General features: G+C 40.0%; 1 protein-coding gene across 1 annotated transcript in view; it reads right to left on the reverse strand.

Annotated features, from left to right (window-relative positions):
• Nucleotides 1–1722: 1722 nt before the first annotated feature.
• The window catches only part of adamts3 (ADAM metallopeptidase with thrombospondin type 1 motif, 3), a 173292-nt gene continuing 157487 nt past the window's right edge, over nt 1723–17527 (reverse strand). The window contains exons 19-22 of the mRNA XM_075467289.1: nt 16900–17032; nt 7344–7551; nt 5532–5649; nt 1723–2639 (exon numbers count right to left, since the gene is read on the reverse strand). Coding sequence (XP_075323404.1) covers nt 2158–2639; nt 5532–5649; nt 7344–7551; nt 16900–17032 — 941 coding nt within the window. The 3' untranslated portion in view covers nt 1723–2157. The remainder of the gene's footprint in view (nt 2640–5531; nt 5650–7343; nt 7552–16899; nt 17033–17527) is intronic.

The following is a 17527-nucleotide window of genomic DNA, read 5'->3' on the forward strand; positions in this document are numbered from 1 at the left end:
ATGGGTTGAAAATGTGTCGTCTTTTTTTTTGTTGTGGTGGTCAAACTTTTCGGATTTTTGGAGAGGTTAAAACTGGTATCTAAAATTCTCTTTTCTAAAACCTTTGGCTCTTTGGGCTCCTACACCAAATTCGAAATACAGAACCAGCAGTCATGCAAGCCCCCGTACTGGTTCTTCTAATGTTAAGAGGCCAAACACAATGAGAGCTAAGGTCCCACTTCACTGCTTTTAGCACAATGTTTTGGCTCTCTTCAAAAAGCTGAGAATTTTAAAACCGGCAGAGAGCAGAAACAAACGAGTTGATTACGAAAATGGATTCATCATATAACAGACTAAATGATTTTCTCACAAGTTGGGTGGGAAACAGAGACTTGCATTATTGCATCAAAACCAACAAATTCTGTAGGATCTTCCCCACTGAATGTATGAATGATCTTGCTAACAGGGTAGCCACCAGCTCCTCATAAAAAACAATAACTAAATATTGGATCTGTGTTGGTCTGTCTGCTCTCTAGTGGTCAAAAATCACTTAATGCATCTTCATGTTTTGGAATGTCACCACAGGAAATAGATATATTTCAAGATTTCATGAATGTGTGTCATGGCTGCACAAAGACAAAACACATTTCAGAGGCACTGCCTAGGCTTTTAAAGTTTTTCTTTTGAACAAACGTGAACTGTATACGACGTACAATGGGAACACTTTTGTTCCTAACTTGATTCCCTTCCCTTCTTTGAAATAACGGCTTTCTGAGGAAAACATTTCACACTGAAAGGGATCAATGGCAGCATCATGCACACTTCTGTGTTGGAAAAAAGAAATAGCTGCAGTGAAGTACTCTACGAAAGGTGCTTCTGGAAAAAGCAGTTTGATATTTGTTGAGCACAGTTAAGTATTTCACCTTGTAGTAAAATCTATTGCTGATATGCTAAATATGGCAATGGTTAGCTTAAATGCTAATCTCTACTTTAAGCTCTGACCCGAAGTCCAAAAATAGTTTTTTTGTAAAGAGAGAGGAAAAAAAAGGATGATTTGTATCAATTATTGAACGTTTCTTTGGACAGAGTCAAGCTTGCTTTTCCCCTTCAGGTTTTATGTTAAACTAAGCTAAGGGATGTTGGTTAATATATCTTTAGCACAAACGCATGCGAGTGGAGTCTCACACCCAACAAGTCAGAAAATGGGTGCACTTTCAAACTTGTTGAACCTTTCTTTTTAATCTGCATTTTACGACTGAAAAGTAAACATTGAAATGAACCGTTGGTGTAACAGGCTAAAAGTATCCTCGGTTCATCAAAGTAATACTGATATTTTCATGTGTAGTATTTACAGGAAGCCATATAAATACCATTGCCATAGAAACTGCAGAGTACCTTTTAACAGCAATAGGGTGTATATAAAATAATCTATACAACTAAAATCGCAAGGTCTAATAATTTCAACTTGTGTACTTGACGTACAATGTTTGATTTTGTTAATGTAGGGATATCACAAGTAGATAAACTGCCAATAAGTCAAATTTTTTGTATAGTGTTTTTGCAATATGACGACCTGCTGCGAAGCTCTACAGAAAACAGGGGCTTGATGCATCGAATGAAAAGATCAGATAAAAGACCAATCCAAGGGGAAAGGGGACACTTTCCTGCATTTATCACTCCAGTTGCGATAGTTGATGTGACGGCTAAAAAAAAGTGTCAATAGCTCTTTATTAAAAAAAAAAAAAAAAAAAAAAAAAAAATGGACAATAACTTCTTTACAGAACACCAGAAGTTTGAACTCCAAAAGTGTTTCAGCCTTTGCCGTTTGGCAAACATGTTATTTAGTTTTTTTCTCTTTTGTATATCCTAATTTTTTTTATTTGACATTTCCCTTTGAATCTTATGCGCCTTAGCAATAAAAGAATTTCATAATATTTTCCCATTTTAACACCATAAGGGAGAGCTTTTTCAGACCAAAACAAATCTGGGAGTTAACTGTAAGATGTCATTGTGATACTTTAAGTCCATATCAGGGACGAAAGGGGAAATTCTTAAAAACAAAGTGAACCAGCACTTTTCTTTCGCTCTGTTTCTCTCCGGTACTTTTGCTGTGAGAACACTCAGGATGAAGCTGAATTATCTACTGTACATGAGTCCTTAAGGGAGCAGGCGTCGCTTTCATCTCTCCACTTCAGAATATGCTGAAGGCCACCGACTTCCCTTCGAGCTGCCTGACCTTTGATCCTCAGGATCTGCCAGGCGAGACGGTGCCAGGGTGGAAAGCTTCCTCTCTGGAAGATCCAAATGTCGTGGAACTCTCCTCGGAGCTGTGGTGATCTTTGATGCCGTTTTCTTAAGTGGAGCAGGGGTGGTGACGTGTTTTGCAGCGTTGCCTGACGTGGCAAATCCTTTTCCGGAGCCTTTTCTACCACTGCGAGTACCGTTGGCCGCTACAGAGGCCGTTAATGTCTCGAGCAGCTGGGAGGCCGATCCGAAGCGGAAGTGTTCCCCTGTCTCAGCTGCCTCGGAGAACAGAGATATGGCTTCACTGCGCTTACTGCAGGAGTCGCAGCACAGTTTTCTGTAGCCTGGAATAGAGCAGTATCTTGCCAAGACCTCCATTTGACAGAAGATGGATCTGTCTCCATTACATGGCTCATCTGAAAGTCAAAGAACAAACAATGTCAGAGTGCTGTGGCTCCCCTACCACAGCATTATAGAGGCTAAGCTTTTAATCAGACACTGACATCACTGACAAATGTTTCTGCACATTACAGCCGCAGCACATTCAGCAGAATGACGCTTGTTTTTATGATCTGCTTTGACAAGAGCTGTGACCCAGATCGGTTTTTACCATTGTACAAATGCATTCTGAGCAGGTTTTGTGTTACCTCATCCATTAATATTACATTAGAGTCACAGTGGTAGGCTTTTGTTTCTCTAAAACATAAACAGTGCTGATGTCTGACAAACCCAGGGTGTCACTAAGGAACAGTAACAGCTGTGATGGTGCTGCCTCCAGAATAATAAAGGGCTCTCATATCCATAGAGAAAAAAAACCTTTGCAGTTCTGTTCCTAATCAAAGAAAAAGATCCTATATTTTCTTGTGTGAACAGCTTATGAGTCTGGTGGCTTCAAAGAGTCACAAGAAAAACAGAGGGCCACAAGATGATTCATAACATGGGACAAAAAAGAAAGTTGGAGACTTTTCTATTATAACTTGGAGGTGGACTTTCTTGGTGGAACCATAAACCAATAGAAGAGGCCTCAACTAGATTGAATTTTAAAAAGAAAATGGGTTCATAACAAGTTACATCATTTACAATGTGTAGCATTTTACAAACTAATATGTTTTTGTGTGAAATAACAAATGTTGTTTGTGACTACAGCTGTTCCATGAACATAAAATGGACTCCCTCTGAAATGTGGCAAAGGCTACTGAGCACAACATGTCTGTAAATAAAATAAAAAAAGTCTACAGGATGTTTTTAACGTCCACCACATATCCGAAGCATCCTTAGAAACATGACACTCTGGTGCAGCGGGTCGTTAGCTCTCTGCTCGCCCAAAAACAATGGAGCTGTTTGCTGTCACTGCTGCCCGCAGTGACTCAGCCAACTGTGTCCCAGCAATGTTAGATTCCTCACTCATTCTTAGTGTTTAACGTTGCTGTCGGGGCAGCTACTGAAAGGGATAGTTCAGCCTGTTTCATGAACTACTTTGGAATCCACTGACAAATGGCTTGATATAGCTGCGCGTTCAGAGAATAAATCAATTTGTGGGAAAACAAGTAGAAAAAGAAAAAGATCCTATATTTTCTTAGATGGCTATTGATGCATTAATGGAACAAAGGCTGATGAGCTTTCATCAGTATACATTTGTAATTTTTTATTATTTGAAGCTAACTCATGTACAAACATGAACAAAACACATTGCTTAGTTTATGAAAAAGGAACACTTTTTGAAATGTCTCTTCAATCATCCACAAACTATTGACATGTATGCCACTTCAGTCAAATCTGATGGCAAAAGAATTTGTAGTTTGCATACAGAATGAGCTCAGGATATGTCAGGATATGTCAGGATATGTCAGTGGTCTGGCAGCCTTTCCAAAACATCCAACCAAACCTCAACCTGCTCTAAAAGGGTTCCAGCCTTTTTCTCCTACTTTACGATGGTAAGGGCTTTAAATGAATAAATTAATAAATATCCACTGTCGAAATGGATTGCTTCAATCATTACTCTCTGCCTACCCAGAAAGCTATTATGATTGAGGGGCTCCAGAGAAGCCACACATACAGGAGATACTGACACTATAGCGTGAGCTTTTATACTCCCTCCTACTTGAGATAATGTAGTCTTTTCATTTTCTACACGCCTAGAAATTAAATTTAACTGTAGGAGCATATGTCAACATTTACGAATGACTGAAAGGGCTGACAGGTAATGGCAGAAGCTCTTTTTAAATTGAATGCCAGGAGAGAGTGCAGGAGCACGGCGCAGCCTGTTAATGTGACATGTCGGTTGCATCAACTGCTGTCACTGTGGCCACTTGTAGCAATTAATGCCGAACATTCAATTAGTTGTCTTGAGTTTGTTGGTTTAAAGAAATAATGATAAGAAAATGGATCATAACATAACTTTATTTGTTGATAAAATGAATAAAATAATGATTAAGAGGTAGGAATAACTGATAAAGTGTGAGCTCCTCTACAAATACAGAAGTTTTGGCAGTTTCTGAGAGACTGATAGCTACTTTGAGTTAAAGCTGCTAAAGGCGGTCCAACAAGCTGTTTGCGGACTTTTCTTTCCCCACACTGCTTCTACATTGTGGCGTAGTTTTCAACAAATAAACTATGTCACAAACACGCGCTGTTGTTCCTCTACGTTTATTTACCTGATTTTAACACTCGGTCGGACCGAATCATCATCATCATTATAATCATCATTTTAAATGATTTCCTTATCGGTAAAACCTAAACCTATGCGTAAAAAACAACAAAGAGAGTGTACTGTGCATACCATGGCTTACTGTGTATATGCTACTCTGGTGATTACTCTCGTAGCCGTTGCTTTTCATTTAATGCCATCATTCATCACAGGGAGATTTTCCATTAAAAAAGCCATATTACACTCATCTGCAGGTGTATAATTTGATTTAGGGTGTCTAATAGTTGAACACAGCTACTGTTTATTTTGTTCGAGGTGTTCAAAATGAACAACCCAGACCGGCATTATTCAAATATGTCTCACAAAGAGGGCCTGGCCTTAAAAAAAAAGAGGTATTTCAGACACCTGCTGTCAGAAGTGCATGAAAGAGCTGTGGTATGGGATATCAGGCTGGTAATGAACGAGATATGAGCCGTTATGAATGAGAAAAAAGTGCTTAATGTGGCTGGCTTTTAAAGCTTCAATGAAAAGCAAACCTCATCATTATTTCATCATTTTGAAATTTAAACTAAAATTAGCCTAATAAACTGCAAACTCACTGAGAACCGGCTTTTATTCTTCTTCAGCTCTCCTACAACATACGAGATGCATGCATGGTTACCTTGGCAGGGTCCAGGCCTGCATGTTCTCACCGCCTCCGGTTTTTCTCCATTGCACTGATCTCCAATCCGGCAAGTGACCAGTCTTCTTTCCATCCCCTCTCCGCATGTCACAGAGCACTGTGGAAGATTGCAAACAGTGACTCACAACAACAAGAGTTATTGGGAAGCAGAGCTGAAATGAGTGGAGGCAGGTCACACAGGCAGCAGTAAATGCTGGGATAATTGGTTTGGATAACAAGCTGACTTCAAGTTCAATTTCAACAAAGAAAATAAATGCCCCGTGACACAGTTTTTCCTTTATCCCCTTCGGAGGCTGGATTTCTATGAAAGCGAACAGGGAAATCTGTAGGGAATGGGACCAATCAGTTACTGCCAAAACCTTTTTGTCATTCGGATAATTGGAGGCTTGTTTTCCTGTTGGTTTCAGTAGTAAACAGAAATAAGTACTCTCATATGTAATAGGATACAGAAGCTAAAAGTTTTATCTTAAGAAAACACAGTCATTTTTCTCATCAAGAATGTCAAAGCATCCTTCTTTACCCTGAGAAATTAGCCTTTGGTTTTTTTTAGAAAATAATTAATAGACCTGTCATCACAGTACTATTGAAGAGAACTTGAAAACAAGTGTTTGGGTCAATTTCATCACATCTCATATGAACCATCAAGTTCACTGTCATCACTGTTGGGGAACAACTGTATCTGGACAGTAAGTTACGGAATAAATGTGCAGCCTTGTTTGCTGAAACTATTAGGCCAGAAAATATAGTCATATAGTCACACAGTTAGCAGCTGATCATATATAGTCAGACATATAATGGAGAAATGACTAAATGATCACAACAAAACAGAATTAAATAATAATGTTATGCCATTTTAGACTTCACAATAGTTACGGCCTTAATAGTTTATAAATCTCATCTCCCTCAGCCTATTTTCATCAGTGGATGGATGGATTTAGTCACAGCAGAAAACAAGCAATTTGGCGGATTTTTCTTTGGCTCTGACCCCAGCTGTCTGTACTCTTGGATCACTCACTGACAGGGATGGAAATCTGAAGTCTGTCCACTTCAAATAACTTCAAGTAAACTAGTTGTATTTCTATCTGAGCTATTTTAATTAAAATCTCAAAAGGAAAACATGCTGTCAAACTTGGCTGCTGACCCTTTGAAGAGCCCACAAAGTAGTAAAAGAATTAAATGTTCATTTAAGATTTAGAATCCATCTGTGCTACAAAAATCTCCAATTAAGGAAATTTAAAAAATACATCAAATTACTCTTATCGGACTATAAGTGCTCAGATTGTACAAATATACAGTGTATCTTATCATAAACTGTATATTCCAACCACGTTATCAAAACTCTGAAGCACAATAAGTAACAGCTGATGCAAAAAGATCAGCTGTGTCATATCTTATTAGCCTTATCTGTTTCCCTCCGCTCGACTGGAAGTCTTCTTAATTGCATTTTTGAAAGTTTTGGTGTAATGGAGGAATGAAAATGGGCATATTTTCAGATGTGTCCGCTCTCTGAATTAAATATTGCAGATGCCTCATGTTTTATTCTTCAATACGAAGCTCAGTAACAAGTGCTGTATTATGCTGCATCAGCCGGCAGTTTAAAAACGCTGAAATTGGCAGATGAGAAGCACGGCTGCATAAGATTTAAAATCAATCAGACAAATATTTAGCTGAGTGATCTACACTGAGACCAAAGAGACTGAACTTACACACCAAAGATGTGGGGAGTTGTTCAAACTGCAATGATATAAGAGTTGAAAGAACAATCCCTCTTCTAAACTTGTTCATTTGTACCTCGGACCAGGCCCCGTTCCTCCACTGGGCAGGACATGGGACTCTGTTACAGGGCCTCCGGGTCTCTGGCTTCTCGCCGCTGCAGTATTTGCTGTGGACAGAGCGGTTTGTGCCATCATGGAGGAACTGCATGCAGCGAACCGTCCGGATCTGAAAGCCCAGGCTGCCGCAGGTTTTGGTGCAATGTTCCCACTCCTCAGAGATCCATCTGGACACATAACAGTGAAGAAATTGAGGCTACGCAGCAATAGTTTATGATGTAATTAGAAAAAAAAAGACATGTTTTGTGAAAGGTGTAATGGAAGTTTTGTGTACAGTTAGGTATTTTAATCTTTCTTAAGCCATTTTTAAAAATGAACACCCAGGACCAGATGCATAAAACTGTGTGTAGATTCATGACTAAAACTGTCTGCATGGCATGCACACAGGCACAATTGTGCATCTATATTATTTCTGCAAGATTTATAAAGATGCGTGTATATATGGTTCTTAATCATTGTGAAATTAAATGCACATGCATGAACCTGTAATCCACTCCATCTTTTAGCCATGAATGGCTTTAGGCACTCCCTTAATTCATCATTTGCTTGTCAAGGAACCATTTGCACAAAAATCTAAAAGGCATGATAATAATACTGACAACAGTAGAGACTAAGCACACATTTTACAGAATGTAAAACAGAAACTCCAAAGTGAAGTCTGTTTTATTGTGTGATCTCAGTTCTGTAATCATAAACCGATTAAAAACAGCTGAATCGAAAAAAATAACAAGCGATCAACTCTGTAACTTCAGAGCAAACGACCCTGCAGAGGTAAATGGTCGGATTATAAACCAGTAGCTATCATGTTAATCAGCTCAAACATCACACCAGAGCAGGACGGACAACTCCTGCTTAGTCTGCAGCGCGTAAACACGCAGCCTTCACAGTATACACTCTTCTCAGAGATTATCGGGAGGGAGGCAGATGTAGAGAAGGATCATGGTGTGTTTGCTGTCTTAAATGGCCCGTGGAAGCCTGTGAGACCTTGTGCCAGTCTCATTGGAGATATCTTTCACAGATATTGTGCACGATGCACAGCTCCAGGTATTTATAGAACCCACAATTACTGTAAATAAGAGTATTTCATGAAAATTGAAATGACTCAGAGAAAAAAAAAATCATTATCTTACTAAGGAAACTCACTAGCAAACTACATGGCTTCCCTTACCTTTCCCCCCCACCAGGGTTACAATGCACTAAATAGTCTGTATGTGTGGTCTAAATAATGCATGTTTGCACACATTTTCATTGCATCGGTACCAGTTTGTGAGCAGGAAAAGGTGTACATGTACATGTTTTATGCGTGTACTTATTCATTATGAATCTGGCCTTGAAAGATATGTGGTTAATGGATTCTCTCAACAGTTGTCCATTCACATGTGCATTTCAAAATGGCAAATCCACAGGAGGGTTCGGGTTACACTCTTGCAGCTGAAAAAGGCGCCACAGATGCAGAGTGCACATGAAGCAGGACCTGATGCTAACAGTACATTGTGGAAGTCACTGTGTTTTGTTTACAGCACGTTGAGAATGTTAGATGAGGTTTCCTTGCTCATGCAAGTGTTTGTAAGGAAGCTGAAGTACCTGGAGAAACACAGAGATGAGCAATAAAATACCAACTCCACACAGAGAGACCCCAGCTGAGATTCAGACACGACCCCTTCTTGCTGTGAGGAGCCATCTGTAACTACCACACTGCTCTGTCTGGAGGACTCCCTAATGTACTGACTCATAGTGTCACTCATTTTTTGGTGCCATTACCAGGGAGCTGGATGGGTAAACTTTGCAAGAAGCCTGGTGAAAATATCGTGGACCTTTGTGTCTCACTAACAGCCCGTCTGAAAGATGTCTGCGAAAATTCCCGTGTGCCGTGCGTGTGTGAACAGCTTATGAGTCTGGTGGCTTCAAAGAGTCACAAGAAAACCAGAGGGCCAAGAAATGATTCATGACATGGGACAAAAAAGAAAATTGTAAACTTTTCTATTATAACTTGGAGGTGGACTTTCTTGGTGGAACCATAAACCAATAGAAGAAGCCTCAACTAGATTGAATTTTAAAAAGAAAATGGGTTCATAACAAGTTATATCATTTACAATGTGTAGCATTTTACAAACTAATATGTTTTTCTGACTATAGCTGGTCCATGAACATAAAATGGACTCCCTCTGACATGTGGCAAAGGCTACTGAGCACAACATGTCTGTGAATAAAAAAAAAAAGTCTACAGGATGTTCTTATCGTCTGCTACTGCTCTCACTGCACCACATATTCAAAGCATCCTTAGAAACATGACACTCTGGTGCAGCGGGTCGTTAGCTCTCTGCTCGCCCAAAAACAATGGAGCTGTTTGCTGTCACCGCTGCCCGCAGTGACTCAGCCAACTGTGTCCCAGCAATGTTAGATTCCTCACTCATTCTTAGTGTTTAACGTTGCTGTCGGGGCAGCTACTGAAAGGGATAGTTCAGCCTGTTTCATGAACTACTTTGGAATCCACTGACAAATGGTTTGATATAGCTGCGCGTTCAGAGAATAAATCAATTTGTGGGAAAACAAGCAGGCTAGCAACTATGGCTATTATCTTTTATGCTGTGGCTTGGTATCACTATTGGATGCATGTTCATAGAAAGCAGATAGCTGCATTTTCAGTGAGACAGAGTTACATTTTGATCACAGTGCAACCAGACGTCAGCAGGTTTGCCTAGAAAAAAAAAAGCAGCGGGTTCAGCAGGGTAATCTAATAGAACTGGCACTGTCAAGTCAATGCCACTTTATTTGGAGCTAAACACAAAATGGAAATGTCAATAATTGCCCATTCCACATGAAAAAAGTATACACAACTACAATGAGACGCTAAACAAGAACAGGGAACAAATAGTGATGGACGGATCGAATTGACAGTTTTTGATATTGTATCATGATTCAAAGTTTACAACAGGAATGGCCGTCCTTTCACATTTGATTGTGCCAGGTTTCCAGATCCCAGCAATCAACTCTGTTCCCTTTACAGAGAAATAATGACCTAAACCTAAATGGACTTTCAAAGGTTGATACCCTGTCTTTACTATAAGTATGTCTTTTAGGATTTCTCTTCATTGCTGCACTCAACCCTTTTTTTTATCCTTTAGATCCTCTGTGAGATTGTGTTAACAAGCAGCTTGACATTTCTCCTCCAGCAGAGTGGTCTGAAACTTGACTCCGAGCTTAAAGTCTAAAGGTCTGGCAAGCTCCAAAAAGGAAATCAAAGTCTATGACAAAGTGGAGTTTTTTAATAGTTTTTAGAAAACTAAAAAGCACTCAGAGAGCATATCAGTCCAGCAACTGCAAATAACTTTTTAAGTCTGTCACTTTAGTTCATGATTTTAAATGATTAGAACTAAGGACAACTCACTATTGGCACTCCAGGAAGAGCCTGATATTGATTGGACACCATGAAAGTCTACAACATTGTCACTAAGTGTCATCTGCTGAGGAACATAAATAAAGCTATGAAATTTCAGCCATCCACAGCTCCTGAGATAATAGTTTATTACAAAAGCCTGATCAGCAACATTTCCACTCCCTGAAGTCTTGTTGCTGACCGCAGTTACAGCCACTGAAGTTTCAATGACAACACTTCCATTGAGATACCTGAAATTGGTCTCAGGTATCACCTTCCCAGTGCCTACAATACAGCTTTGACTCTCCTCCCCGGGGGGTTTCATAACCGATCAAAACATGCTTGTTCAGGCAGCTAAACAACTTACAGGTGAGAATGACTTAAACAGCCCACACACTGGTCAGGTGAGTATGTGACGAAGACTTGCCAAGTGTCTTTCAACTACTCAGAAGCTAAAATTTCCCCACCAACTGGTTTTAGAACTGAAAAAAAAGCTTTCGGGTAAGAGGTGAAATATCTTCATGGATCAAGAAAAAGAAGTTCAGTTGCAGCTACTGAAGCTGGTAGGATTACTTCCACTGAAGTTCATGAGTTTAAAGCAGAAAGAAGTGACTTTCGCCTCAGCTTCAGGTTAAGTGATGGATGTTTCAGTTTAATAAAGAAAAACTTCCTTCACTGTTGTCTGTTCAGACTGATCATCCCTGCAGAGTGCAATAGTGCTCAGCTGGTAAGTGGAGGAAGAAGATCACCATGAAAACATGCGTCAGCTATTTTTTGTCTTTTTAGTTTCAAACTCAAGGGCACCACAGTGACTAATCTTGCTACTTACTTTAACGCAAAGTGATAAATTGGTGTTCAGTTTTTCCCTTTAAACTGAGCGTTTCGGCCCCTTAAAGTTTAGTCCCTACTTAAAAAGGCTGAACACCCTGTGTAGTCCATTTCAAATGGAACTGTCATGCAGCTGCCCAATGGTACCGCAGTTAGAGGTCAAACGTCATACATATTTGACTGCATGGGAAGGTTGTTTCGTTGTTGATAGAGTTGTTTTGCTTCTGGTCGAATCCACTGCCAAAGATGTAAGTATACGTGTGAAACGGGAGATAACATCAAATGATGCAACGGCTCCATGTGAGGCCGCGTTCAGGTACCGGTGGTTGTGGACAAAATGGTGGAAATTTAGATAAGGTGTGAAGTATCTCCAGCCAGATGTAGAAAGATGGTGCTAATGTGGTTGGAGGTACTGTAAGGCCAATATGCAAGATGTGGCATTGCCAGGGTAAAACGTATAAAAAGACGACTTCTTCAATTTTCTCTGGAGGGTTGTTGGAGTTACGGCCTTCTCTTTGCTGCTGATATTTCTCTCCTTTAATTGTTCAGCATCCGCACTTCACACCAGACAACACTCTCAGACAAAAGCCAGTTTACCCAAACACAAGTTGAGTGATGTTGTGTTCAAAAGTGAGGAGTGCACAGACCAATTTCAGTTTCCCAAACAGCAGAAAGGGAGGGTTTCAATCCCAGCTCAGCAGCGTCACATCTTGCACTTGGCTCAGTTCTTTGGTTTAAAGCTGAACACAGCAGCCTGTGGGTAAACATTTCCTCTCTGTGTGAGGCCATCTTAGTATCACCTTGCAACATTACAGCGTGCTGAAGTTATCTGATAATGGGAAGAGGCCGCCTGATGCGTCTTTTAGGTTGGGACGGGTGATTCTTACTGCTATTTCTAAGTGCAGCAGCGTGTAAACACATTTCTCTCACCTGCAGGCTCCTGTCATGGCTGCACATAATGACCCATTAGAACTCCCTTTTGCTCTCCCAGCTCAGCTTCTGCTACTGTTGTGTCTTTCATACACGGGTAAGCTATTTTTCACAGATTATGTTTTGTCGATAGCAGAAAGCGGTGATTGATCTTTTCTGACACTAATGCTCACCAAGCAAATGTAACTGAAAAGATGCTTTGTTAAAGGTACGCCTGCCGATGTAGCTGCTGTTTGATGTTCCACATTGAAAATCAAACTCTGGCAAGGTGTGTACCACAGATCTGTGACACGTTCCATTAAGGCATTTTCACACAATTAATTTGTCTCTTTTGTTCTGATTGAACCTTTTCTTCGACGTTTTTTCCTAATATTTCAAACTTTATCCCTGATTTAGTTAGACACAAAATGTATTTTTATTATCAGCCCACTCTAACACTAAAGTAACCTTTAACTTCTAATCATGTCTTGTGCACAATTAATTTAAAAATTCATTTAATTCATGAATTACATTAAGATTTAATCAGTTCTGCACTTTTTTTTTTTACATGATTAGACCATGAATGTTATGATTAGTTTTTTTAAAGCTTTTTATTTCCTTAAAATATCAAGGAAATAATATATATATAATAACTGTTTGGATAGAACACATGTTAACTAACATGGTCACTTTGTCATTGGCTTTGGCCTTGAATGACCTGGATTCCTGAACTCTGTTTTTATATTTGTGTCAACAGTCTGATTCTTCCAACAATGAATCCAATATCTAATCAGGGTGGAAATATTTCAAGCAGCACTGGGGTAATCACGGCACACCCAATGCCATCGATAAAATCCAATCTAATAAAACAAACATTCATATTCAGCAAAAGTTCAGATATTGGCAGACGCCACTGACAGGATGTTTTCAGACCTAAACAACCCAAAACCACATTTGTTCATGCGTCAGACTCATATTATAATATAATGGAAAAAGGATTAAATGAATCATTTTTCTAATCTGTATTTATACAAATTTGTATGACAAACCAAAATAAGGTTTCAGGAGTGTCCTGCAAATGAATTGAAAACAAGAGATTGAAATGTCCCATTTAAATTAGAATACAGACCATATGTGATATAGCCAAGTTCTCCATCCTTCTGCTATAAGAAGTTCTTAAGATGCTTAAAGAACTCGACTCCAGTCCACCGTCGCCTAGTTGACTTTGCCAGACATAATTATAAAAAGGCTTTTTGTCTTGAAGACAGCTTGGATGTCGACCTGGGAATAACACTCCTTCAGAGTTGACTGCGTTCCAGTTGAGTAATGTCTGAAAATGATTACCAAGTGCTAACAGTGCAATATGCAACATTTTCCAACTCAAACATCTGGCGTTCCAGTTGTAATTTCTCACAAGGGACCACAAAAGGAAATTCTGGCCTCCCAGTTTAAACAAAGCACAATGAGTTTGAGGAGTCTTCTGTAAATAGACTGAAAACAAAAGGCTGAAATGTTCCATTAAAATAGGTAAGCAGAACATTTAATATAACATTCACAACTGAGCTGTAGTCCAAACTCTCGTCTATCATCTATTTAGTTGGATCATGGAGACAGAAATGTCGCTTTTATTCGAATTTTCACACTGCACTCAAGGGACTTGAACCAATTGTGTTGTACTTGGACAACAACAACAATAAAGATTCTGATGCTGCTTTTTGCGGGTGGCCTTTATGTTGTGAAGGTGTTTTGGAGATATGAAGATGACAAATAAGCTGCTGCCTCCCTTCACAGGCGTTTATTTGCTCCACTCAACAACCAATCGGATGGAGCTCTCTCATCGACAGACGCATCGCTGATTCTACATGTTAAATCAGTTAGTAGAAAAAACAAGCTGAAAGAGTCCAACGATGCTAGTTGCAACTAAGTGAAAGAAGGAGCCACAAATTCAGGACATAGAGCAATTCTGAATGAAAAACATTTTCCGGAGTGCTCAGGATCTAAGGCTGCAGTAAAGGTTTACGAAGAGATAGCAACCTGAAGCATACTGCTGAGAAAACATGAGTGGCATCAGTACAGCTGATAACACACCGACCCTGACAGATTCCGGGCTTGAACTCGGTAGACAACCTCTGCAGGGACCTGAGAATAGAGGCCTACGCGGGACAGAATTTACAGTCCCGCTCCCGCCCGCTCCCGCAAAAAGATAGGATTTTTAGTCCCGCTCCCGCCCGCACCTGCCATATTTTGTCCCGCTCCCGCCCGCAATTCCCGCATGATTCAGACGTTCGCGTTAGGCTACTTCTCACGGAAGTTCTTGTCATTGGCTTGAGGAAAGAAACATGATGTTAGCTGCGCACACCACTCTCCGATCCTTCACGTGGGGCACATGGTGCAGGAGCGCATCAGATGGCACAAGCAGCTGAGGCTTTACAGCAATAAGCCCAACATACCTACCAAAATCTACCGTGAATATTAAGAATAATACATTGTACATGTGTTATATGCCACTCCTCACATTTCCATTCTTGGAAGTAAAAGTATATATTTTTAGTTAATATGATTTTAAACACACATGATGGAGCCCCGCCCCCTACTTTGAGCGGATTTGAGCATAAATATCTAAGCCTACAGCTCACGTTACATTGATTTAAATGCAAACAAGTGGAATGAAAACAATATGTGTTATTAATTTCCCTACCTTTTCTGAACCCAGAATGTTGAAAATGTAACATATAATCCAATTATTAGCTATTTAAGTACCATGCCCTGTCCCTCGTCGTTGTGCAATGTGCATCTCCTGAATAAAAGTAGAGATGGATCGCGCTTTTGAACTTCTTTTAGTTAGGCTTTATTTCTTCTCAGTTTCCTCTCACGTTTTTAGTTAGCGGGACTGCAGCTTATCACCCCTCCCGCCCGCGCCCGCAATGAGCTTTCAAAATGTGTCCCGCACCGCAGTGCTTTGCTTTGGGTCCCGCGAGTCCCACGGGACTCCCGCGGGAGTGCAGGGCTCTACCTGAGAATGGCTGCGCTGATGCTCGACTTCAACACTTCTGACAAGAAGACTGGAAGGTAGTTCCAAAGGAAAGATGTTCCAAGCTTTTAGGGTAGTTCCCAAAGTGACTTGAAGGTACAACAGATGCCAAAGATCCTTTACTCAAGTGCTAAGTGGAGAGTCTGAATACTTCCATTAAGGAGATTTTGGAGTCTTTTATTTCTAATGAATTACCGGTTTTTGCTTTGGCGTTATTGCACATTGAGCGAAGAAATATGAGAGAAAAAAAAAAAAAACCTGAAGCTATTTTCAGATGAGTTTAAAACATGAAATGTCAACAACTTAAAAGGATTTGACAACTTTCGGTTAAACCTGTCAGCTTGACTGTCAGTTTAAGGGGGAATTGCACTTTTACACATGAGAGACTGTCTGTGTGAGTATCTTCAACATATCTACTGTAGTTCTGAGGATGCTTTGTAAAAGTTCTGCAGCAGCTCAACACTTTTTTATCAAACAGGGAAGATCTAATGAAAGGCCTAATTAATCCTTATTTTAGAAATGCTTGGATTTAGAACTTTTAGAAAGCGCAACTTACAGCAGGGGCTGCAGAGCTGACATAACGCTCTAGTGTTTCCATTTGTTATTCAGGAGCGGAGACGTTGAGAAAATGTTAGCATTTTGCAAATGTCTTTTCATGCAGGTGATGAGTTTGCCGTCTCGTTTTTTGTTCATCCTTCTGATGAAATTATGCAGTTCAGTTGATGGCTCCAACACAAACATGTACAAACACTTTTAAAAAAAATTCTCAACAGTTTCCTCAGTCAATGTGAAATATTTAATTTCATTTTGAGCTGCTGGGAAATGAAAATGAAAAGTTGAAAACCTTCGGTTGGTAAAGCTGGTTTGTTGTTTACAAATAGAATTTATGAAAAAGTTAATCTCTCAGATATAATTTCATCTGTTTTTCTGAATGCGAAACCTACACTGATGATGCAAGAGGCACATGAGTGAATTTTAAGGCTTTGCACACAGTGACATTATGAGAAATCCCAAAGTAAAACTGAGTTCTGGTCCTTTTAAGTTGACTTTTTGCACAATTTGCACCAAACTGGGAGCCAGAACAGAGTTATAGCTACACAACGTGATGGCGGTATGATGATAATCTAGCCAATGCTTAACATTCTTCTGATAAACTTTTAAACTGTAACATACATTCCACCCATTTCTTTATATACCGTACCATAAAAGCATGAGGTGGAAGGGGATTTTATCCACCTCATCACAATGAAGTGCCACTTACGATCTGTGGAAAAACCAGCGCTTTATTTCTGTGGCCAGAGAATTAGAGGAGCCAGAAGCACTTGAGCCATTCTGATAAAATGTGTTCCATATATTTTCTTCGGTACTCACTGAGGCTGTGTGCAGTCCTGCAGGTTGCACATTCTGCGGATGGGTTTCGGCCTCTTATTGGCGTCGCAGTAGCCTCTGTAAACCATCTTGGTGTCTCCCTTCTTTCGACACCCGTACTTGGTGTACTGGAACCCTGGGAAAGAAGTGAAGGTTTTAAATATCACGTAATCTTATGCAATTCATCAAATTTGGCAGTATCAGCTTATGTGGTTACGGGATTAACAGTGTCGTCAAGCTGTGAACTTGACAGGGGTTTTAAAATCATGGTAAGTTTACTTAAGCAGTAGAAAATAAATGGATGGATGGATGATGGAGTGACACACCGGAAACTAAACCCCTGACTTATCTGTCTGATCTCTATTATGCAGTTCTAGCATGCGAACACATCTACAGACTTCATAAGTCTGCTCCCCGTCATGTTTGTTGTATATTTGTTTTATGCCTTTTCAGAGTTTTCCCCTGTTATTTCCCCTGACCCAGTCTCTTAAGCTCAAACTGGCTTTAGCTCATCACTCCTAAACTTCTCCCCCAACAACTGCTCCAATTTAGACAGATATTCAGGACGTCGGGACACGAAGCCTCACAAGGCTGTAGCTCTCACGGCGGGATTGATGATCACCGACTGAAC

This window comes from Odontesthes bonariensis, chromosome 6, assembly GCF_027942865.1.
Source record: "Odontesthes bonariensis isolate fOdoBon6 chromosome 6, fOdoBon6.hap1, whole genome shotgun sequence".
In the NCBI taxonomy this organism is placed as follows: Eukaryota; Metazoa; Chordata; class Actinopteri; order Atheriniformes; family Atherinopsidae; genus Odontesthes; species Odontesthes bonariensis.